At 44.3% G+C, this 24,785-nt stretch overlaps 1 protein-coding gene across 4 annotated transcripts in view; it reads right to left on the bottom strand.

Moving 5' to 3' along the window:
- The window catches only part of LOC132778445 (UDP-glucuronosyltransferase 2A2-like), a 39,422-nt gene extending 23,858 nt beyond the window's left edge, over nucleotides 1-15,564 (bottom strand). For 2 of the 4 annotated variants that reach the window (XM_067470129.1, XM_067470130.1), the window contains exon 1: nucleotides 14,886-15,564. In XM_067470129.1, the coding sequence (XP_067326230.1) occupies nucleotides 14,886-15,561 (676 nt within the window). In that variant the 5' untranslated portion in view covers nucleotides 15,562-15,564. Of the gene's footprint in view, nucleotides 1-359; nucleotides 1,156-10,968; nucleotides 12,296-14,885 lie in introns of those variants that run through there. The other 2 variants (XM_060781388.2, XM_060781386.2) reach the window with 2 other exon arrangements.
- Between the last annotated feature and the right edge of the window lie 9,221 nt (nucleotides 15,565-24,785).

Raw genomic sequence — 24,785 nt, 5'->3', positions numbered from 1 at the left:
TGGCCAACCAGCCTCTGCTTAAAAGCTTCCAAAGAAGGAGCCTCCACCACACTCCGGGGCAGAGAGTTCCACTGCTGAATGGCTCTCACAGTCAGGAAGTTCTTCCTAATGTTCAGATGGAATTTCCTCTCTTGTAGTTTGAAGCCATTGTTCCGCGTCCTAATCTCCAAGGAAGGCAGGGGGTTGGACTGGATGGCCAATGAGGTCTCTTCCAACTCTTTGATTCTATGATTCTATAAGTAGCCCCTGGTCAAGTGGTCCTTGGTTAAAAAAAGGTTGGAAACCACTACCTTAGAGTCACCATAAACTGAGAATAATTCAAAGACACAGAATGAGAAGAAGTAGGTGCAAACTCTTACCTAGAACTTCACTATAGTATTCACTCCAGTCTTTCCAGAGAACTTGATGAAACAAAATGTCATGTAAGGCATAAAAGAGCATGTTTCCTGTTCTCTGCATGAAGGACATCCTGTCTGTTAGCCCTCCGAGACTGGCAGGCACAAATGATGGAGGAGCTGGGATGTTCCCACAAAGACGCTCCATTGTATTTCCAATTGAGAATCGGAAAGTGTACACAAACGGAAGATGAAGCTTCTCAGCCACTAGCTCTCCACAAGGTAAGAGTGGGTCTGCAATGAGGATGTCAAAACCAACTGACTTTAACCTATCCATCAGTGTCTGGTTCAAGACAACGCTATCACAGAGAATTCTGTTCCTGCGCTTCATCTCCATTGAAAAGTCAGACATCTTGATGATAAACTGCCAGAAAGAAAGTTCGTTGATCTCATAAGACCACATAAGGAGGAAGTCCTGAAGCATAGTGTCCATGTCTTCCTTTGAGAATAAAAAAGGGATTTCTTCCAGCTGAAAGGGGGAAGACTCGCTTGCATTAACTGCCATGAAGAAGGAAGGCACTAAAACCGTTACTTGGTGGCCTCTGTCTGTGAGTTCATTCAAAATAAATTTCATGTTGATCCAGTGGCTGTTGTCAGCTGGCCAGACAAGGACCTTCCTACTAGAAGATGAGCCCAAGAAGCATGCTGTTACAATGGGAAACACCAGCATCCATTTCATAGACATTGCAATGATTTTTTCTGCTTGATTAATGATGCAGCAGAGAGAGAGGTTCGGCTCCTATGAGGCAATTTTGATTTCTAAAAGTTTCATGTTAGTTCACTTTTTATTACTTGGCAGGCAGAGTGTTAAACGTAATTCCCTTGTGAAAGCAAAATCCTGGCATGGATCACACTTTCTCATTATAATGTGATCACAACACCAAATTATACTCCATCTACTGGGCAGTAAATAAACATGCTCAGTTCAAAGTACAGCTTTTATTTGCTTGGCTAACAGAGCGCTGCAGGCCTGATTCAAGAAATGCCCTCATCTAACCTGCCTAGAATGCTGATGATGATCGTGCCATTACTGCTTAAACAGGGAGCTTTGAGATGGTTGAACAGAAGCTCTCCGAAGCTCTAGGTGCCCTTACTGCCTATTACAGGGAAAACCAGCTGATCCCTCTAAAACACAGACATGTGCTTTTCATCTCAAGAACAGACAAGCATCCCGAGCTCTGAGGATCACCTGGGAAGGAATCCCACTGGAGCATTGCAGCACACCCAAATACCTGGGAGTCACTCTGGACCGTGCTCTGACCTACAAGAAGCACTGCCTGAACATCAAGGAGAAAGTGGATGAATTGGGTGAATTGACTGGATGAATTGACACCAAATTTGCACACAATACACCTGTCAGGCCAATGAGTAACCATCACTCAAAAAATGACTGACCATCACTCTGAGGATTACCTGGGAAGGAATCCCATTGGAGCATTGCAGCACACCCAAATACCTGGGAGTCACGCTGGACCGTGCCTTGACCTACCAGAAGCACTGCCAGAACATCAAGCAAAAAGTGGGCGCTAGAAACAATATCATACGAAAGCTGACTGGCACAACCTGGGTATCACAACCAGACACAGTGAAGACATCTGCCCTTGCGCTATGCTACTCTGCTGCTGAGTATGCATGCCCAGTGTGGAACACATCTCACCACACTAAAACTGTGGATGTGGCTCTTAATGAGACATGCAGGCCGTTCTTTTGTTTCCGCCATCTGCTTCTCTGGCCCTGGAACTCAACAAAAAAGCTCATGCTGAGTATGCATGCCCAGTGTGGAACACATCTCACCACACTAAAACAGTGGATGTGGCTCTTAATGAGACATGCAGGCCGTTCTTCTGTTTCCGCAATCTGCTTCTCTGGCCCTGGAACTCAACAAAAAAGCTCATGCTGAGTACGCATGCCCAGTGTGGAACACATCTCACCACACTAAAACAGTAGGTGTGACTCTTAATGAGACATGCCGCATTATCACGGGGTGTCTGCGCCCTACACCACTGGAGAAATTACACTGTTTAGCCGGTATTGCACCACCCGACATCAGCCGGGAAGTAGCAGCCAATAGTGAAAGGACCAAGGCAGAGACATCTCCAGCTCATCTCTTGTTTGGGTAACAGCCAGCACGTCAATGACTTAAATCAAGAAATAGTTTTCTAAGATCTACAAAGACACTCGCTGGAACACCTCAGCAAGCGAGAGTCCAAAAGTGGCAGGCTCAAACCCAGAACCTCAATCAATGGCTGATACCAAATGAGAGACTCCTCCCTGGGCACACAGAAAACTAGGCGACTTGGAAGGCGCTGAACAGACTGCGCTCTGGCACTACGAGATGCAGAACCAACCTCAAGAAATGTGTCGACAAAGTAGAATCCACGACATGCGAGTGTGGAGAAGAGCAAGCCACAGACCACCTGCTGCAATGCAACCTGAGCCCTGCCACATGCACAATGGAGGGCCTTCTTGCAGCAACACCAGAAGCACTCCAAGTGGCCAGCTACTAGTCAAAGGACATTTAATCAACTACCAAGCTTGCAAACTTTGTTTTGTCTGAATGTATTGTCGAAGGCTTTCATGGCCGGAATCACTCAGTTCTTGTGGGTTTTTTCGGGCTATATGGCCATGTTCTAGAGGCATTTCTCCTGACGTTTTGCCTGCATCTATGGCAAGCATCCTCAGAGGTGAGATCTCACCTCTGAGGATGCTTGCCATAAATGCAGGCGAAACGTCAGGAGAAATGCCTCTAGAACATGGCCATATAGCCCGAAAAAACCCACAAGAACTGAGTTTGTTTTGTCTGTTTGTTAAAATTTGTTAAAAATGTAATACAATTGTCTGGTTGCTACTGACATGATAAATAAAATACCTGCCTAGAAGAATCCTAACACACGGTCACAGGTAAAAATGCAAAGAAAATGAAATTGTTTGTCAAGCAACCTGTTCATTTTAGAAAATTATGCACACGCAAATAATCACACATTGGTGACAGTCCTTGGTTTATGCCAAAATAATGCCTTGTCATTTGCATGGGTGGGTGGGGTTCCATATAACTCATATTTCCTTAGCTCACCAACATGTCCTTGATCATCTAACTAAATTGGGAAATAAGGGAATTAAAGCTAAAATCATTTTCTGAGTGCCTGCTACTTCCCTAATTCAGAATCCAACAATATACTGGTGTTCCTGTATTTATATTATGACATTTCTGATAGAGTTGAAATTATTGGTAACCATTCCCATGTACACAAAAATGTAAGAGTTTTTGGTTGGATTCCATTTATCCACTGTTAGTACCACCAAGATTCCCCCCCTCCAAATGTCTGAAAAGAGACTAAGAGAATATCCTTCCAGTCTCTTATATATGTTTTCTCACAGTTCATAGATCAGGTATATGTGCTCAAAAATTTAGATAAAGAAGTTGTGGGTTGTTCACAGATGTTTCTATCACATTTGTCAGTTGTTTCAGATAATTCTGCTCGAAAATTGCTTATTATTATTATTATTAAACTTTATTTGTACCCCGCTAGCATCTCCCGAAGGATTCGATGCGGCTTACACAGGCCGAGGCCTCAACACACAACACAACAATACAATCTAAGCAAATCAAACAATTAAAAACAGAATAAAGCAAAATAAACAACAGGCACAATACACTAAACACAATAAAACTGGGCCGGGCCAGAGCAATGGGTACAAGATTAAAAGTGCTGATGTGACAGGAGGTGTATAAAGGGCTTCCGGGGCAAGTGCGATGTGCGATGTGCAGCAATCATTGGTTCTGATAAAGTGCTTATGGGACTTGGTAGTGGAGATTTCCTAATCTGGGAAGGTGCATCGGAAAAGCCCGGTCTTCAAGTTCTTTCTGAAGACAGCCAATGTAGGGGCCTGTCTAAGGTCTTTGGGGAGGGTGTTCCAGAGTCGGGGGGCCACCACGGAAAAGGCCCTGTCCCGCGTCCCCACCAAGCGCGCTTGCGACGCCGGTGGGATCACGAGCAGGGCCTCTCCAGATGACCGAAGTGAACGTGTGGGTTCGTAGATGGAAATGCGGTCACGCAGGTAGGCTGGTCCCAAACCGTTCAGGGCTTTGTAGGTAAGCACCTGCACCTTGAATTGGGCTCAGAAAATAAATGGCAGCCAGTGGAGCTCCTTGAACAGGAGGGTTGACCTCTCTCTGTAAGGGGCCCCAGTTAGCATCCTGGCTGCTGATCGTTGGACCAGTTGGAGCTTCTGAGCTGTCTTCAAGGGCAGCACCACGTAGAGCGCATTGCAGTAGTCCAATCTGGAGGTGACCAAGGCATGGACCACTCTGGCCAGATCCGCCTTCGCAAGGTACGGTAGCATTGGCGCACGAGTCTCAGTTGTGCGAAAGCCCTCCCAGACACCGCCGACGCCTGAGCCTCAAGCGTAAGTGTTGAATCCAAGAGGACTCCCAAACTGCGCACCTGTGACTTCAGGCTTTCCCATATTCAGAAATGTAGCAGAATGACAACACATTTTTTCACACTACATCTGCATTATAGTTAGTTGTATTTGCTATATTACACACGAAGTTAGTTGTATTTGCTGTATTACACATGCATAATGACAATATAATTGACACCAGCATTTTCTCTATCTCCTGACAATTGTGCAGTTATGGGAAAATGATGCTATTATGGGAGGAAAATAATTCCCCACCTAGATCTAGATGGTAAACACATGCTACACCAGTGTTTTATGTGTTTTTTTTCATATGAACCACTATTTCCTTTTTTCATTTTGTATAGTTCTCATGAATATCTACATATTTATTTACTCTGACTTTTCTTAGACTCTGTGGTTTCTCTGAGCATTAATCTTTAATAGGATTTCATCATAATTGTGAAACTGCACTGGTGTGTTATTTACAAATATATTTTAATACAAGGTAGGAGAATATTCTGAAAAATTGAGAATAAATGTCTTGAGCACTCTTGGAAATCCCACGACTGCACAGCCAGTTACTGGATATAGTCTGAGATTTCCTTGCTGGAAATCCCCAAGGAAACCTCAAGATGGGAGGAAGAAAAAAAAAAAGAAACCACACCTAATATGATCCCAGTATTGCAATAAAGTGAAATAAGACATCTGTGCCCACAGTGGTTATGCAACCATAACAGCATAACAGATTATTTCCAGTGGTGAAATATGCCGTTTCCATGACCCAATATGACACTGCATTGGGAGAGGCAGAAAACTAAGTGATAAGCTCCAAGCAAAGGTAGGATTAATGCAACCTGTGTTGTTTTACTCCACCAAAGCACATGTGGCCGGGATAGATATAGCCCAGTTCCCATTGCCTGCATGTTTAAAAGCAATTTACTAATCCAACTTAGGAAGTTTAAAATCCAACTTACTAAAGATCTCTCCAGCTACTTCAAAGATAACCACCTGAAGCCTAACCCTGCCAAAACACAAGTATGTGCTTTCCATCTATGCAACCATGAAGCCAACAGGAAATTGAATGTCACCTGGGAAGGTCAAGAACTTGGACATTGTTTCCAATGTGAGTTAAACCCGTGTTCCAGCAGGACTGAAGACCGACAGATCACAGGTTCGAATCCGGGGAGAGCGCGGATGAGCTCCTTCTATCAGTTCCAACTCCTCATGCGGGGATACGAGAGAAGCCTCCCACAAGGATGGTAAAAACATCAAAACATCCTGGCGTCCCCAGGCAATGTCCTTGCAGACGGCCAATTCTCTCAAACCAGAAGCGACTTGCAGTTTCTCAAGTCGCTCCTGACACAAAAAACAAACAAACAGCTGCAACGTTCTGCCCCTGGTGGCGCAGTGGGTTAAAGCCCTGTGCCGGCAGGACTGAAGACCGACAGGTCGCAGGTTCGAATCCAGGGAGAGGCAGATGAGCTCCCTCTATCAGCTCCAGCTCCTCTTACGGGGACATGAGAGAAGCCTCCCACAAGGATGATAAAACATCAAAAATCATCCGGGCGTCCCCTGGGCAACGTCCTTGCAGACGGCCAATTCTCTCACAACAGGATTCTCCTGATACGACAAAAAAAAAAGCGTTCTCCCAGGGCACAGACCCTTTCTACTGCCTCCCTCACTACTCAGACTCCTTTTCTTGCTGCCCAGATCTCCCCCCACTTGCTTTATTGCTTCCAAAACTCTATTTCCCTCCCACCACTTAGGAGTGTTTTGATCAGGGGTCATCAACCTAAGGCCTGGGGGCCAGATGCGGCCCTCCAAGGTCATTTACCGGCCTTTGCTCAGGGTCAACCTAATTCTGAAACAACTTGAATGCACACAACAACCACAACAATCCTATCTCATCAGCCAAAAGCAGGCCCACACTTCCCATTGAAATACTAATAAGTTTATATTTTTAAAAATTGTTCTTCATTTTAATTATTGTATTGTTTTTAAGTGTTTTTGGATTACAAATATGATATGTGCAGTCTGCATAGGAATTCATTCCAACAGTTTGAGGAACTGTGACCTGGCCCTCTGTTAAAAAAGTTTGAGGACCCCTGGCTTTGACTGTGTTTTTCCTCCATGGGAGAAGGGTGTTGGACTGGATAGCCCCTAGGATTTCTGTTGTTTTTGTTGTTAGTGTTGTTGTTGTTGTTGTTGTTGTTGTTATTATTATTATTATTACAAAGGCTGGGTGGCCATCTTTTGGGGGTGCTTTGATTGAGCTTTTACCGCAGAAGGGGGTATGGATTGGATGGCCCCTGGGGTCTTCCACTGAAATACTGTTCAGTTTATGTTGATAAAAAATGTTCTTTATTTCAAATACTGTATTGTTCTTTCTTTCCCTCCCTTTTTTTGGCACTGTGTGAATTAGTTCATACAAACACACTCCATGCATTTGCCACTGACCTGGTCCATGCCTGATATATATACATTATACAGGGTTAGTCAAAATGAATAGGCCAATTCGGCTACAATTAATTTTCTTATTGGCCTATTCATTTTGACTAACCCTGTATATAATATAATAACATTTATTGAGGCTCCACGAAAAAGTTTTGCTTCAAAAAGTGTTCCACAGCTGAAAAAGTTTGAGAACGCCTGCTCTAGAGACATATTTAGTTTCATCATTTCAGTAATATCCTGAGGAACTAATAAATCCAATTCTCAACAGCTTCTGGGTACTATTAAAACTGCAAATTGGCTAACAACCCAGAGGAGCATTAGCTCCAACAAGCATACGACCTTATCACATAGGAAGCCCCGTGCCATTTCGCCAGCAAGTGTGATGAAACAGCAGGCATGGGGGGTGAATCCATCACCCTGCACACTGCTATAGAGTGGCGACGCTTCCCCCATTACATAAGGGGAACATTGCCAAACAGAGCAGAAGTGTGGATATATTGGTGTGAAGGCTCCTGTGTTTGGGGGAAAGCACCCAAGGGTGCTTCCACCTTCCTTGTGGACAGGACCTCCACCAAAAGTAACATTAGGTCATGTGATGGCCAGTGTGGGGCTCCATCCCCGAAGAAGGTTCGAAGCATCCTAGGTAAGTATGTTTTGGTTAGTATGGTGAGATCTGTAGTCTTGGCATATTCTTGATCCAATTTTAGACTACCCTATAAGAACTCATCACACGGCCAGCAACTGGAGGCAGTGGTGCTCTTCTTAATGGCAAGGCATGTAGGCGGTTGCCTTGCCTCACTTCATCTCGGCTTGCTTCGCTGACTGGCCAGCAAACCCATGGAGGGAAGCGAGATACACATGCAGTGCATGCAGCTTCCCTCCACCACCCAAGCAACACAGGAGGCTTCCCGTGTTGCCAGCTCCATGGGGGGGAAGCCATGTACGCTACAAGCACACCTCGCTTCCCTCCATGTGATCGCCCTGCCAGCCAGTGAAGCAACCTGAGACAAAGCGAGGCAAGACAACCACCTCCATGCCTCGCCATTGAGAAGAGCGATGCTAAAGCACAAAATGAGCTAAAGCACAAAACGGGCTCAGGCCTGCCAGGGACATTAAAAACAATAAAAGGGCTTCTTTTCTTATGTCAGTAGAAAAAGGAAAAACAAGGAGGCGATGGGGCCTCTTCGAGGAGAAGATGGGGCAATGCTGACAGGGGATAGGGAAAAGGCAGAACTACTTAATGCCTTCTTTGCCTCGGTCTTCTCACAAAAAGAAGGTCATCTTCAACCTCAGCAAGATGGAGTGGATGAGGGATTAGAGGACATCCAACCCCAAATTGGGAAACAAGTCGTACAGAAATACCTGGCCGCTCTAAATGAGTTCAAGTCCCCAGGGCCAGATCAACTACACCCAAGAGTACTGAAGGAACTAGCGGAAGTCATTTTGGAACCATTGGCAATCATCTTTGAGAATTCCTGGAGAACGGGAGAAGTTCCAGCAGATTGGAGGAGGGCCAATGTGGTCCCAATCTTCAAGAAGGGGAAAAAGGATGACCCAAACAATTACCGTCCGGTCAGCCTCACGTCGATACCAGGCAAGATTCTGGAAACGATTGTTAAGGAAGTGGTCTGCAAACACTTAGAAACAAATGCGGTCATCGCTAATAGTCAACATGGATTTATCAAAAACAAGTCATGACAGACTAATCTGAACTCTTTTTTCGATAGAGTTACAAGCTGTATAGATGCGGGGAATGCCGTGGATGTAGCGTACCTGGATTTCAGGAAGGCCTTCGACAAGGTCCCCCATGACCTTCTGGCAAGGAAACTAGTCCAATGTGGGCTAGGCAAAACTACGGTGAGGTGGATCAGTAATTGGTTAAATGGACGAACCCAGAGGGTGCTCACCAATGCTTCCTCTTCATCTTGGAAAGAAGTGACAAGTGGAGTGCTGCAGGGTTCCGTCCTGGGTTCAACATCTTTATTAATGACTTAGATGAAGGGCTAGAAGGCATGATCATCAAGTTTGCAGACGACACCAAATTGGGGGGGATAGCCAATACTCAAGAGGACAGGAGCAGGATTCAAAACAATCTTGAAGATTAGAGAGATGGGCCAAAACTAACAAAATGAAGTTCAACAGTGACAAATGCAAGATACTCCACTTTGGCAGGAAAAATGAAATGCAAAGATACAAAATGGGGGACGATGCCTGGCTTGAGAGCAGTACGTGTGAAAAAGATCTTGAAGTCCTTGTGGACAACAAGTTAAACATGAGCCAACAATGTGATGTGGCGGCAAAAAAAGCCAATGGGATTTTGGTCTGCATTGATAGGAGCATAGTGTCTAGATCTAGGGAAGTCATGCTACCCCTCTATTCCGCTTTGGTTAGACCACACCTGGAATATTGTGTCCAATTCTGGGCACCACAATTGAAGAGAGATATTGACAAGCTGGAATGTGTCCAGAGGAGGACGACTAAAATGATCAAGGGTCTGGTGAACAAGCCCTACGAGGAGTGGCTTAAGGAGCTGGGCATGTTTAGCCTGAAGAAGAGAAGGCTGAGAGGAGATATGATAGCCATGTATAAATATGTGAGAGGAAGCCACAGGGAGGAGGGAGCAAGCTTGTTTTCTGCTTCCTTGGAGACTAGGACGCGGCACAATGGCTTCAAACTACAAGAGAGGAGATTCCATCTGAACATGAGGAAGAACTTCCTGACTGTGAGAGCAGTTCAGCAGTGGAACTCTCTGCCCTGGAGTGTGGTGGAGGCTCCTTCTTTGGAAGCTTTTAAACAGAGGCTGGATGGCCATCTGTCAGGGGTGATTTGAATGCAATATTCCTGCTTCCAACTCTTTGATTCTATGATGCCACCATCAGCCACTGGCCATGTGACAAGGCCCATAAATGCATGCATAAGTTAGTAATGTTAGTCAAAAAATCAACCCCACAAGCTTATCTCCAGGTTGATATGCCGCTTGTCTAGATTAAGAATTTATGGATTTGGCCCATTCCAATTTCAAAGGAGTCTTGTAGCTTACCCAGAATGCTCCATGTCCAGGCCTAGAGAGGCTGAAGAACTCTGTGTGTGTGTGTTTTTTTGTGTGTGTAAGAAAGAGAGAACACTTTTAAAAACTTTTAAAATGTTATTTTCCCAGCTCACCAACTTTAACATAATCATTACATTCTATATGTGTGTTTACTGAAAAAGTGGCTCTTTACATTTCCTTCCTACACCACTTCTCCATCTCTTCCTTCTGTATAGGTATCCTCCCTTCTTCTTATGCTATTTAAAGTTTGTTTCTTGCTAGTCTAAACACAAATCTGAATTCTCTTGAACCTTCTGTAAACATAGACTCACAAGCCAGAAGTCTCCCTTGAAACCGAGAACAATTCTATCACTCCTAAAATGTTGAACCTGGGAAAATAGTTATATAAAAAGAAGACATAATGATAAAAAGCAGGGTTGGGGACAAGCAGAGTATAAGGACATTATGAGAGAACTGTAACATTTTAGAGGCCATGTCACAATCATCACTGGTTTCCATACGGCTTCATAATCACCATACAAACACTGCAAAGAGACTTTGATCTCAGACTTTCAATTCCATCCATGCACTTGCCAGTCATTAGATATAATAAAAACAGATGTGCATAGATAAACTGGGCTTGTGGATGTGGATATTAAAACACTGCAAATGGAAACTAGTTCTTACCTAGAACATCACTGTAATATGTATCCCATTCTTTGTAGAAAAAATGTTGGAACATGATGTCCATTGAAAGATAAGTGAGCACGTTTGCCGTCCTTTCCAAGAAAGACATCCTATCCGTTAGCCCTAACATGCCAGTAGGCACATATGATGGTGGAGCTGGGATATTGCCACAACTACGTTCCATTGTGTGTCCTGGAGATAACCGTAAGGTATATAGAAATGGAACATGAAGTTTCTCAGCTAGGAGTTCCCCACCAGGCATGGCTCCATCTGAAATAAGGACATCAAAAGCAGCTGACTCCAACTTTTGTAGCAATTTCTCATTCCAAAAAACATTGTCACAGAAACTCTTGTATCCGTAGAATGTTTCCCTCATAAAGCCATACAACTTGATGAAAAATTGCCAGAAAGGTATTTCATGCTTCTCATAAGTCCATAAATAGAGCATGTCCTGCATCAAAATATCCATGTCCTTTCTTGTGAATGGTACGGGGATCACTTCGAAGTGGAAGTTGGAAGGTACACTTGATTCAGATGCCTGGTAGGATGAAGGCATTATGACTGTTACTTGATGTCCCCTAGCTGTGAGCTCGAGAATCATAGATTTCATGTTCAGCCAGTGACTATAATCAAATGGCCAGGCCAGAACATTCCCACCGGAAGCTGAGCCCAAGAGGAACATCATTATCAATGGTATATCCATCATCCATTTCAAAGACATTGTGCTCCTGCTTCTGTTCTGCTTGATTAGTGATATGGTAAGGCTGGGCTCTTCTGGGGCACTCTTGTATTTCAGAATAATTCAGAATGGTTATACTTTGAGGCTCCTTAGCATGAATCTTATCAAGGAAACAATGAAATCTTGTGCCAGAGGAAGATCCCGTTTGGCCTTGTTCCCTCGTGAGCTGACCAGTGAAAATCCCGTCTTGCGTGTATCAGGAATGCACTGACTCCCAGGGAGTGAAGAAGAGAAGCCTTATTAGGAGAACAAGCTTCTCCAAAACCATTCACATCAGAAGAACAGATAATTTATTTCCTTTTTCAGTTCTTGTAAATAAGAATGCAACAATAATATAGTTGGTCACAAGACGGTACCAGTCTATTCTGGCTACTTATTAGGGGACTAAGTTTTCCTGCAAGTTGTACCTGGGTTATCTATCTTTTTCCAAGATCACTCCCAGAGGCACAAGGCACCCCTTCAGCCAAGTCCTCCCCTGTTACAAGCAGTCTAGTTCTCACCACATTCTTCCTGTCCTTCTGCTACCCCGATATACTGTTGTGCTCAGTTTCCTGCCTTTTCAAACTCAGTTTCCCAGTTTACCAGCCCTACTCTCTCTTAAACACACCCTCTGAGCAATTACGTAGCTGATAATTAACTCTTTCTTTCCTCCTGTGCTCTTTCTGTTTCCACTAGCTTCCTTGTCTAGTCCAGTGTTTCTCAACCTGGGGGTCGGGACCCCTGAGGGGGTCGTGAGGGGGTGTCAAAGGGGTCACCAAAGACCATCAGAAAACACAGTATTTTCTGTTGGTCATTAGGATTCTGTGTGGGAAGTTTGACCCAATTCTATTGTTGGTCGAGTTCAGAAGGCTCTTTGATTGTAGGTGAACTATAAATCCCAACAACTACAACTCCCAAATGTCAAGGTCTATTTTCCCGCAGATTCCACCAGTGCTCACATTTGGGCATATTGAGTATTCATGCCAAGTTTGGTCCAGATCCATCATTGCATGAATCCACAGCACTCCTCTGGATATAGGTGAATTACAACTCCCAAACTCAAGGTCAATGCCCACCAACCCTTCCAGTGTTTTCTAATAGTCATGGGAGTTCTGTGTGCCAAGTTCGGTTTAAATCCATCGCTGGTAGAGTTTAGAATGCCCTTTCATTATAGGTGAACTATAAATCCCAGCAACTACAACTCCCAAATTACAAAATCAATCCTCCCCCAACCCCACTAGCATTCACATTTGGGCATATTGGATATTTGTGCTCAATTTAGTCCAGTGAATGAAAATGCATCCTGCATATCGAATATTTACATTACGATTTATACAGTAGTAACATGGCAGGTATCAAGTAGCAATGAAAACAATATTATGGTTGGGGGTCACCACAACATATGGAACTGCATTAAGGGGTCACAGCATTAGCAAGGTTGAGAACCACTTGTCTAGTCTTTGTTTCCACCTTCCTCTAGTCCTGGACAGTTTGCACTGCAAGGGCAACTCTCTTGCAACAAGTTCAAACAATTAGCTAACAATTAATTCCTTATGGGTTACAACATTCTTCCAATAAGCAAACAATAGTGTTTACAAGAACAATTCAGAACGGTAAACCTTTGCAACGCCTTAGCATGGTCACTGTCACAAAAACAATGTGATTTTCTGGTTTTCATCCAAACTGTCAAAACACACAATTGCTATAAACCTTGACACACTATGTTCAGAATACTACCTTATTGGCTATGTGTTGAATTATTCCAACCAAGTAATTTTTATTTATCGTGTCAGGAGCAAGCCACAACAGTTGTATTGCATTACAAACAAACAAACAAACAAACAAACAAACAAAACACAAAGTTTGCAGATTTGGTATTCTATTAAATGTCCTTTGACTAGTTGCTGGCCACTTGGAGTGCCTCTGGTGTTGCTGCAAGAAGGTCCTCCATTGTGCATGCGGGCACAGGTTGCATTGCAGCAGGTGGTCAGCAGTTTGCTCTTCTCCGCACTTGCATGTCACGGATTCCACTTTGTAGCCCATTTCTTGAGGTTGGCTCTGCATCTCGTGGTGCCAGAGCGCAGTCTGTTCAGCGCCTTCCAAGTCGCCCAGTTTTCTGTGTGCCCGGGGGGAGTCTCTCATTTGGTATCAGCCATTGACCTGGGAAGGAATCCCGCTGGAGCATTGCAGCACACCCAAATACTTGGGAGTCACTCTGGACCATGCTCTGACCTACAAGAAGCACTGCTTGAACATCAAGCAAAAAGTGGGTGCTAGAAACAATATCATACGCAAGCTGACTGGCACAACCTGGGGATCACAACCAGATACAGTGAAGACATCTGCCCTTGCGCTATGCTACTCTGCTGCTGAGTATGCATGCCCAGTGTGGAACACATCTCACCACACTAAAACAGTGGATGTGGCTCTTAATGAGACATGCCCCATTATCACAGGGTGTCTGCGCCCTACACCACTGGAGAAATTACACTGCTTAGTCGGTATTGCACCACCTGACATCCGCCGGGAAGTAGCAACCAATAGTGAAAGGACCAAGGCAGTGACATCCCCAGCTCAACCCTTGTTTGGGTATCAGCCAGCAAGTCAACGACTTAAATCAAGAAATAGTTTCCTTAAATCTACAGAGACACTCATTGGAACATCTCAGCAAGCGAGAGTCCAAAAGTGGCAGGCTCAAATCCAGAACCTCAACCAATGGCTGATACCAAATGAGAGACTCCCCGCTGGGCACAAAGAAAACTGGGCAACTTGGAAGCCGTTGAACAGACTGCACTCTGGCACCACAAGATGCAGAGCCAACCTCAAGAAATGGGGCTACAAAGTGGAATCCACAACATGCAAGTGTGGAGAGGAGCAAACCACTGACCACCTGCTGCAATGCAACCTGAGCCCTGCGACATGCACAATGGAGGACCTCCTTGCAGCAACACCAGAAGCACTCCAAGTGGCCAGCTACTGGTCAAAGGACATTTAATCAACTACCAAACTCACAAATGTTGTATTTTGTCTGTTTGTTTGCTTTGTTCTGTTAGAAATGTAATATAAATGACTGGTTGCCCTGACACGACAAATAAATAACCCTAACCCTTGGCCTGAAGGGGAAGGGCACAGAGCAGACTTTCCCTACACAGATCATGAGCCACCCGCTGATATCTGAGAAGTAATAAAACAGACTTACCCAAGATCTGACTGTAATAAGAATCCCATTCTCCCCAGTACTTTTGGAAAACATAATCTTGTACGTAGTAGGAGATAATGTTTTTCACTCTTTCTCCAAACAGCAATCTGTCTGTCAGCTCAGACAAAGCAGCTGGAACATACGAAGGTGGGGCAGGTATCTTCCCACAGTGTCTCTCCACTGTTGAGGCTGGAGAGAAGCGCAAGGTGTACATAAAGGGGATGCCCAGTTTTAAAGCAATCAAGTCACCACCAGTCAGCACAGGGTCAGAAAGCAGCACATCGTATTTGTCTTTTTTCAGACGGGTCATGAGTTCCTGATTGGCCAGAACCGCGTCACACATTTGCCTATTCAGCACATGTACTTTCCTTGCTAACTTTCCCAGCTCTTGATAAAACCTGTGGAAGGTGAAAGTGGTGGGTTTGTTATTCAGCCACAGCATTATGATATCCTTGATAACTGAATCAATGTCATCTTGTCCAAAGGGCACAAGATACACCTCAAATTTCGCTGCTGGCACATCTCCAGGTTTGATGAAGATCGATGCTGCTGGAGCTAGAACCGTCACGTGGTGGTCTCTATGTATCAGTTCTTGAATGATGACCTTCATATTCAGCCAATGGCTGGCTTCCGCTGGCCAAATGAGCACATTTCCACAGAAAACATTTCCTACCATGACAACCTGAAGTGTCAGCAGTTGAATGGAAAGCTTGATTACAGCAGTTCTTGCTGTCTTGGAAGCCGTCGGGCCTTGCTTTCCTGAGACCATCGTATTTTTCTTTGCAAAATCACTCAGCTATTTCATTTGTGTGGTGAAATCTCTGGCCCGCACAGAACACTTTAAGAGTGTTAACTTATGTTTTCAAAACCTCTCAGATAAACACTCTTGAAGAAGATAAGGTTGATTTCTGGAATGAAACAACAAAAGACTAAAATTTTAATTCCTACATCAATATTTAAAGTGAATATTTTTACACCTAAATCGATGCAAATACAAATCTTACTACTCATGAATATAAGTTTATATACCCATGCCCATATCTATCTATATCTATATCTATATCTTCTATAAGCAGAGGCTGGATGGCCATTTGTCAGGGGTGATTTGAATGCAATATTCCTGCTTCTTGGCAGGGGGTTGGACTGGATGGCCCATGAGGTCTCTTCCAACTCTTTGATTCTATGATTCTATGATTCTATGATTCTATATCTATATCTATCTATATCTTCTATATCTATACATATAATAAAAGTCAAAGTTTGTACGCGGTGGACGTGTGGCAGTGTGGCGGGAGGAGTATGTGCCAGCATTCTGATTGGCTGCTGCTGTGGTGCTATTTGCATATGGTCTCTGATTGGCCAGCTTCAATAGGAGCCCCTGGTGGAGAAAAGAGTTCATGACAGAAACAGGGACATGAGAAGGAAATTTGCATATGGTCTCTGATTGGCCAGCCTCAATTCCAAGATTATTATTATTATTATTATTATTATTATTATTATTATTATATTATAACTTTATTTGTACCCTGCTAGCATCTCCCGAGGGATTCGATGCGGCTTACACAGGCCGAAGCCCCAAAACACAGTACAACAATACAATACCTAAAGCAAATTAAAAACCGTTAAGCAGGAAAACAATAACAGTAACAATACAACACGACACTATTAAAACTGGGCCGGACAGAGTAGGGGTACAGGATTAAAAGTGCTGAAGATTCCGAGATGACAAAGAGAGGAAAGGAAAAGGCCAGGGGCTGAGTCAGAAGATTACCAATACAGACCAAACTTGGCACACAAAGCCCCCATGACCCACTCTACATCCTGGTGCAGTTTGGAGGAGGATGAACCATGGATGTTGGGACTTGCAGTACCATCACTCACGTTCTGAGACCGCTGTTAACCTCATCCAATCAGGACCAAACTTGGCACATAGACCTCTCATGACCCACCTTATGTCCTGGTGTGGTTTGGCCGGGGATGGACCATGGATTATGGGACTTGCAGTACCTTTGCTCAATTCCTGAGACCACTGCAACCCTCATCTAATTACCGATAAAGACCAAACTTGGCACACTCAGTTTCCATGATGCACTCTACATCCTGGTGCAGTTTGGAGGAGGATGCACCATGGACGATGGGACTTGCAATACCTGCACTCCCTTCCTAAGACCATTACAACTGCCAACAATGATGGATCAGGACCACAATTCACACAGAGAGCCTGCATGACCCACTCTCCATTCTGGTGCGGTTTGGAAGAATTTGGCGATGGATGATGGGACTTGCAGTCACTTCACTCACTTCCTGAGACCACTGAGACCCTCGTCAATGACTGATCAGGACCAAACTTGGCACACAGAGCCCCCATGACCCACTCTACATCCTGGTGCACTTTCCAGGAGGACAGACCATGGATGATGGGATTTCAAGTACCTCCACTCCCTTCCCAAGACTGCTGCAACCCTCATCTAATGTCCGATCCAGACCAAACTTGGCACACAGAGCCCCCATGACCCACTCTACATCCCGATGCTGTTTGGAGGAGGACAGAAGATAGATGATGGGACTTGCAGTACCTTCACTCACTTCCTGAAACCAGTGACACTTATCCAAATACCAAGAAAAACCAAACTTGTCACAGAGAGCCCCTTAGCCAACTCAACATTCTGTTGAGGTTTGGGGGGGGGGAGAACAGACTATGGATGATGGGACTTGCAGTACCTTCACTTACCTTCTGAAACCACGGCGACACTTATCCAAATACCAAGAAAAACCAAACTTGGCACAGAGAGCCCCTTGGCCAACTCAACATTCTGGTGAGGTTTGGGGGAGAACAGACTATGGATGATGGGACTTGCAATACCTAAACTCACTTTCTGAGACTACTGTGACCCTCATCCAATGATTGATCAAGACCAAACTTGGCACACAGAGCCCCCACGACCCACTCTCCATCCTGGTGCAGTTTGGAGGGTGGACCACAGATGATGGGACTCGCAGTACCTTCACTAACTTCCTGAGACCACTGCGAGCCATATAAATAAGTGATAAAGGCCAATCTTGATACAGAATTCCTTTCTCAAATAACCTGGGCAGTGCCGGGTCCCCAAGCTAGTATATATATATAGAGAGAGAGAGAGAGAGAGAGAGAGACTCCTTGTGGACTGTAATACTTTTAGATTCCACATGGAACGTGATCTGATCAGCAAGAGAAGGACATATAACAAGTTCTTTGACTGAAGTGCTGCTTTCAACCATTAATTCAGCACAAGAAGAGCTACAGGTTAATCCACAGCTTCTAGAAAACTCCAGACTGACCCGCAGTGCTTTTGATGTGAAGACAGCTGGATCAGGTGGGATCCTGGACAATTTGGTGTCTACATGTTTTACTGTTGTTTTACTAGTAGGAAGCACCTCACTAGCATAGCTTTGATGGCATTATCACTTCTGGTAATGACATGGCGGGGCGTCCTACTGTGACCTCACCAGAAGGCAGCAAGGCTCTGCCAGGGAGCTGCTTCTGACTGGTGGCATGGTAGCAGCAACAACCGCCAGGTAGTCATGGTGCCAATGCACAGACTTCCCACCTGACTGTCTAAATATGAGTCTCCTTTGTGGAGAGAAAAAGCAGGGTATAAATAAACATCATCATCATCATCATCATCATCATCATCATTATTTGAAACACAACAAGATGAGTCCACAGCAGACACTCTGCTGGCTGTTGTATTGGATCACACATCGGAGACTTCCAAATCCCTCCTTAATGGCTTGAAAGTGTTATTTCCTGTTTCATTGGGTGGTCTTTACTTTGAAAGTAGTTGTTTTACTCCAGAAAGGGGGGGGGGGCAAGGGAGGAAATGCATCCACTCTGGTTTAAAATGGCTTCTCTGGCTTGAGACAGAAGCAGGGGGAAAGGAAAGGGAGGAAATTCATCTACTCTGGTTTAAAATGGCTTCCCAGGCTTGAGATAGAAGGGGAAGGATGAAAGGGAGGAAATTCATCCAATCTGGTTTAAAACAGCTTCCTGGGCTTGAGACAGAAGGGGGGGGGGAAGGGAGGAAATTCATCCAGTCTGGTTTAAAATGGCTTCTCTGGCTTGAGACAGAAGCAGGGGGAAAGGAAAGGGAGGAAATTCATCCACTCTGGTTTAAAACGGCTTCCCAGGCTTGAGATAGAGGGAGAGGGAGGAAAGGGATGAAATTCATCCAATCTGGTTTAAAACAGCTTCCCAGGCTTGAGACAGAAGGGGGGGAGGGAGGAAATTCATCCAGTCTGGTTTAAAATGGCTTCTCTGGCTTGAGCCGAGGCCAATGAATCAGAAGCGGGGGAAAGCTGAGTAATTTCCGACTCACTTACTGCTTCATAACAGAAATGGCGAAAAAAACTCAGAAGGGCAAAGGGTCTTTCGGTTTCCTTAAAAACTTCAAAATCGCTTCAAAAAGCAAATATTTCCAATTTTTTCCCGAATTACGAAGATTCCAACCGAACATAACCATGCCTAGTAGGCAAATGTGGCTACATAAGATTCCCAAAACTCCCTTGTGCCACCCACCCCAGTTGAAAGATGAACCAAATACTCTCTATCAAATATTTGCAGCACTTTCACTATGTTTTAAGGCCCTGGGTATTTTAGGACAGGGCAGGCCGTTTTAATAATAAAAAAGAGAGGAGTAAATGAAAAGAAACTTCCAATCAGTTCATGTTGTTTAAAAAGATATCTCTTAAGTCTAAAATGATTGGATGTGTGTGTGTGTGTGTGTGTGTGTGTGTGTCCAAAGACATGGCAAAAATTACTCCTGGAGGGTGTTTGGCCACCAGGAGGTGGGATGGGAGCGGGATCCTGAATGGGAAACTTATGTACTTTATGTAGTTATGTCTCCATTGTTATATTTGATGCTAACTCCCAAAGTGCCATCATCCCAACATATCCAAACATAAGAGCATATGGAAGAGAAGAGGCACAGCTGAATATGCTGCAATATGAATTTGTAGTTTTGCAGAGACCTCCAGTAGTCCTCAGGAGGTCCCTGCAGATGTTGTCCTTCTAACATTCAACTATAGGAAAATAGTAGGACCTACTCTTTGACTGCGAAAGACTGCGCCAACTTCCGTACAGTGGCCCTTATTTCTCATGCCAGTAAGGTAATGCTCAAGATCCTGCAAGGAAGACTCCAGCAATACATGGAGAGAGAGTTGCCAGATGTTCAAGCTGGGTTTAGAAAAGGCAGAGGAACCAGAGACCAGATTGCCAATATCCGCTGGATAATGGAGAAAGGCAGGGAGTTCCAGAAAAACATCTATTTTTGCTTCATTGACTACTCTAAAGCCTTTGACTGTGTGGATCATAACAAACTGTGGCAAGTTCTTGGTGGGATGGGCATCCCAAGCCACCTTGTCTCTCTCCTGAGGAACCTGTACAAGGACCAAGTAGCAACAGTCAGAACTGACCACGGAACAACAGACTGGTTCAAGATTGGGAAAGGCGTACGGCAAGGCTGCTTACTCTCACCCAACCTTTTTAACTTGTATGCAGAACACATCATGTGATGTGCGGGGATTGATGAATGCAAGGCTGGGGTAAAAATTGCTGGAAGAAACATTAACAATCTCAGATATGCAGATGACACCACTCTGATGGCCGAAAGCGAGGAGGAGCTGAGGAGCCTTCTAATCAAGGTGAAAGAAGAAAGCGCAAAAGCCGGGTTGCAGCTAAACATCAAAAAAACCAAGATTATGGCAACAAGAATGATTGACAACTGAGAAATAGAGGGAGAAAACGTGGAAGCCGTGACAGACTTTGTATTTCTAGGTGCAAAGATTACTGCAGATGCAGACTGTGGCCAGGAAATCAGAAGACGCTTACTCGCTTACTTCTTGGGAGGAGAACAATGTCTAGTCTTGATAAAATAGTAAAGAGTAGAGACATCAGACTGGCAACAAAGATCCGCCTAGTCAAAGCCATGGTATTCCCTGTAGTAACCTACGGATGTGAGAGCTGAATCTTAGGGAAAGCTGAGCGAAGGAAGATCGATGCTTTTGAGCTGTGGTGTTGGAGGAAAGTTCTGAGAGTGCCTTGGACTGCGAGAAGATCCAACCAGTCCATCCTCCAGGAAATAAAGCCCGACTGCTCATTGGAGGGAAGGATAGTAGAGACAAAGTTGAAGTACTTTGGCCACATCATGAGGAGACAGCAAAGCCTAGAGAAGACAATTATGCTGGGGAAAGTGGAAGGTAAAAGGAAGAGGGGCCGACCAAGGGCAAGATGGATGGATGGCATCCTTGAAGTGACTGGACTGACCTTGAAGGAGCTGGGGGTGGTGACGGCCGACAGGGAGCTCTGGCGTGGGCTGGTCCATGAGGTCACGAAGAGTCGGAGACGACTGAACGAATGAACAACAACAACAACTCTTTGACAAAATTGAAACGGCTGGTTACAAAATGGGCAAGGATTTTGTTTACTGCATCATCACAACGGAAGTCTGAAATAAATAAATGTGTCCAGTTACAAGCCCCAAAAATGTGATTTATCTTAACATGAAAGATGAATGTAAGATATTTAGCTAGCTGTTTCACGGCATATCCTGAGAATTCAAGACAATAAGTAAAACCAGATTTATTCCAACAGATGTGTATGTAAAATTATAGTCTAATGGGCTCGGGAAGAAAGTCAGCCTTATTGCCATTTTCCCTACACATTGATTCTCCATTTCTAAGCCGAAGAGCTGGCATTGTCCATAGACACCTCCTTGGTCATGTGGCCGGCATGACTGCATGGAAGGCTGTTACCTTCCCACCGGAGCGGTACCTATTGATCGACTCACATTTGCATGTTTTCGAACTGCGAGGTTCGGGATTGTGGCACAGCTGGCTGAGTGTCAGCTGAATTAAGATCAATCTGACCAAAAGGTCGAGTTCAAAGCCAGCCCAGGTTGGAGTGGTTTCCAACCAATTGTGTGTAGCCTGTTGTCGACCTTTGCAACCTGAAAGACAGTTGCATCTATCAAGTAGGAAAATTAGGTACCACCTTAAAAAAAAGTGTGGGGAGGCTAAATTAACTGATTTATGAGCCCATAAAGAAGACTCCAGCAAAGCATTCCAGCGGGGAAGCATGAGGGGAATGCGGAAGTGCTTCATCAGCATCGCAGATGGACGAGGAAAGCGACAGCTCCCCTGGCGGCCAGAAAAAAGTTAAATAGCCTCTGTGTATGTCTGTATATGTTTGTATGTCAAAAATTGGCATTGAATGTTTGCCAAATATGTGTACACTGTAATCCGCCCTGAGTCTCCTGCGGGGTGAGAAGGGCGGAGTATAAAAGCTGTAAATAAATTAATAAAATAGGTTGGCAAAAGCTGAGGCTGACACACCGCTCCCTGGATTTGAACCTGTGACCTTTCAGTCAACAAGTTCAGCAGCTCAGTGCTTTAACCCACTGTGCCACCGAGGGCTCCAGATTCTACAAAAGCCAATATAAAAATCAGATATCTCCACAATCCTTAGTGAGTGTATATCAACAACAAAACTAAGACAAAAGAAGAGAGCAGAGAAGCCTCCCTTGCCAATTACTTTCAACATGAAAAAAAATCCTAGACCTTTTTGTTGTTAACTGCCATGAACTTTGACATGAGGATCCTATGAATGAGGGAGTACAAAATTACCCTATTACCAACAGTCCTGCTTAGGCCATACAGACGCAGGGTTGTGGTTTCCTTAATTGGGTTAAACTACCTACAATATAGTTTTCTACATTTTCTAGTGCCTTTTGCCTTGAATCATAGAATCAAAGAGTTGGAAGAGACCTCATGGGCCATCCAGTCCAACCCCCTGCCAAGAAGCAGGAATATTGCATTCAAATCACCCCTGACAGATGGCCATCCAGCCTCTGTTTAAAAGCTTCCAAAGAAGGAGCCTCCATCACACTCCGGGGCAGAGAGTTCCACTGCTGAACGGCTCTCACAGTCAGGAAGTTCTTCCTCATGTTCAGATGAAATTTCCTCTCTTGCAGTTTGAAGCCATTGCTTCGCATCCTAGTCTTCAGGGAAGCAGAAAACAAGCTTGCTCCCTCCTCCCTGTGGCTTCCTCTCACATATTTATACATGGCTATCATATATCCTCTCAGCCTTCTCTTCTTCAGGCTAAACATGCCCAGCTCCTTAAGCCGCTCCTCATAGGGCTTGTTCTCCAGACCCTTGATCATTTTAGTCGCCCTCCTCTGGACACATATCTCTCTTGTCAATATCTCTCTTGAATTGTGGTGCCCAGAATTGGACACAATATTCCAGGTGTGGTCTAACCAAAGCAGAATAGAGCGGTAACATTACTTCCCTAGATCTAGACACTATGCTCCTATTGATGCAGGCCAAAATCCCATTGGCTTTTTTTGCCGCCACATCACATTGTTGGCTCATGTTTAACTTGTTGTCCACGAGGACTCCAAGATCTTTTTCACACGTACTGCTCTCGAGCCAGGCATTGTCCCCCATTCTGTATCTTTGCATTTCGTTTTTCCTGCCAAAGTGGAGTATCTTGCATTTGTCACTGTTGAACTTCATTTTGTTACATTTGGCCCATCTCTCTAATCTGTCAAGAACATTTTGAATTCAGCTCCTGTCCTCTGGAGTATTGGCTATTGGTTGGTACAAACCAACCAACCAACCAACATACATACATACATACATAGACTTATATAGAGATATATGCTTTTACATGCCTTCAAAATCTCCACGCCTCCATTCTATCTACAGAGGTAGTAACATGAATGCATGTGTAGTATTTTGTAATCGTTTATTTCTTTAAATTCAAGTATTCACTATTTTCTTTCACTGCTATTTCGACGCTTTGGAGACATCTTTACATGCAAATGCACAGATACTGGAGCTGCTCGCCTTGGTCCCTTTGGCACTCTGCAATACCAGAAGAACAGGAAATCAGAAAATAGTTTGATCTTTCCATTATTTTAGTGTGTAGACTAAGATCTTCAAGACAATTGAGCCTGGAGTGGCATTGCTTCCTATTGCTCACACAGATATTTCTTTCCTTCATCTCGGTCAATGTAAGTAGTATATGCTATCTCTTATCAAAAATAAAGTAATCATCCCATTCTCTGATTAGAGTGGAGAAAAGCAAGAGCTATAACCTTCCTGGGAGAACCAAAAAGAAGCAATCCTCTCAAATCTCAAATCTTGCACCGGGATTGTGGTGCAGCTGGCTGAGTGTCAGCAGCATTAAGATCACTCTGACCAAAACGTCATGAGTTTGTAGCCAGCCCAGGTTGGAGTGGGTTTCCAACCAATTAAGTGTAGCCTGTTGTCGACCTTTGCAACCCGAAAGACAGTTGCATCTGTCAAGTAGGAAAATAAGGTACCACCTTCAAGTGTGGGGAGGCTAAATTAACTGATTTATGAGGCCATAAAGAAGACTCCAGAAAAGCATTCCAGCGGGGAAGCATGCGGGGAATGCGGAAGCACTTCATCAGCGTCGCAGATGGACAATGAAAGTGACAGCTCCCCTGGCGGCCAGAAAAAGTTAAATAGCCTCTGTGTATGTTAGGGCTGGGCGGTTTCGTTTCGTAATTTCGTAATTCATTAAAAATTCGTTATTTTTTTTTATAACGAAGCGATTTTGAACCATTCAGGAGCATCTAAAAAACGAAACGAATTTTTCAATTCGTTTCGTAATTGCTTTGTATTCGTTTCGTATTCGTTTCGAAATCGTTTCGAAATCGTTTCGTTATTATTTCCGCATGTCTGGGGCAAGTTTTATAGCTGTTGTTTGTTTAATCAGTGAAAAAAAAATTATAAATATCACACCAACAGTCAACAACAGAGGGAGAGGGAAGCTTCAAAAGTTCCCCCTGTCCCATATGGAGGTTTTTTAGCGTATTGCGCGGTCGCGTCCGC

This window comes from Anolis sagrei, chromosome 6 (genome assembly GCF_037176765.1).
Source record: "Anolis sagrei isolate rAnoSag1 chromosome 6, rAnoSag1.mat, whole genome shotgun sequence".
NCBI lineage: Eukaryota > Metazoa > Chordata > Lepidosauria > Squamata > Dactyloidae > Anolis > Anolis sagrei.
This window is presented reverse-complemented; position numbering and strand designations above follow the sequence as displayed.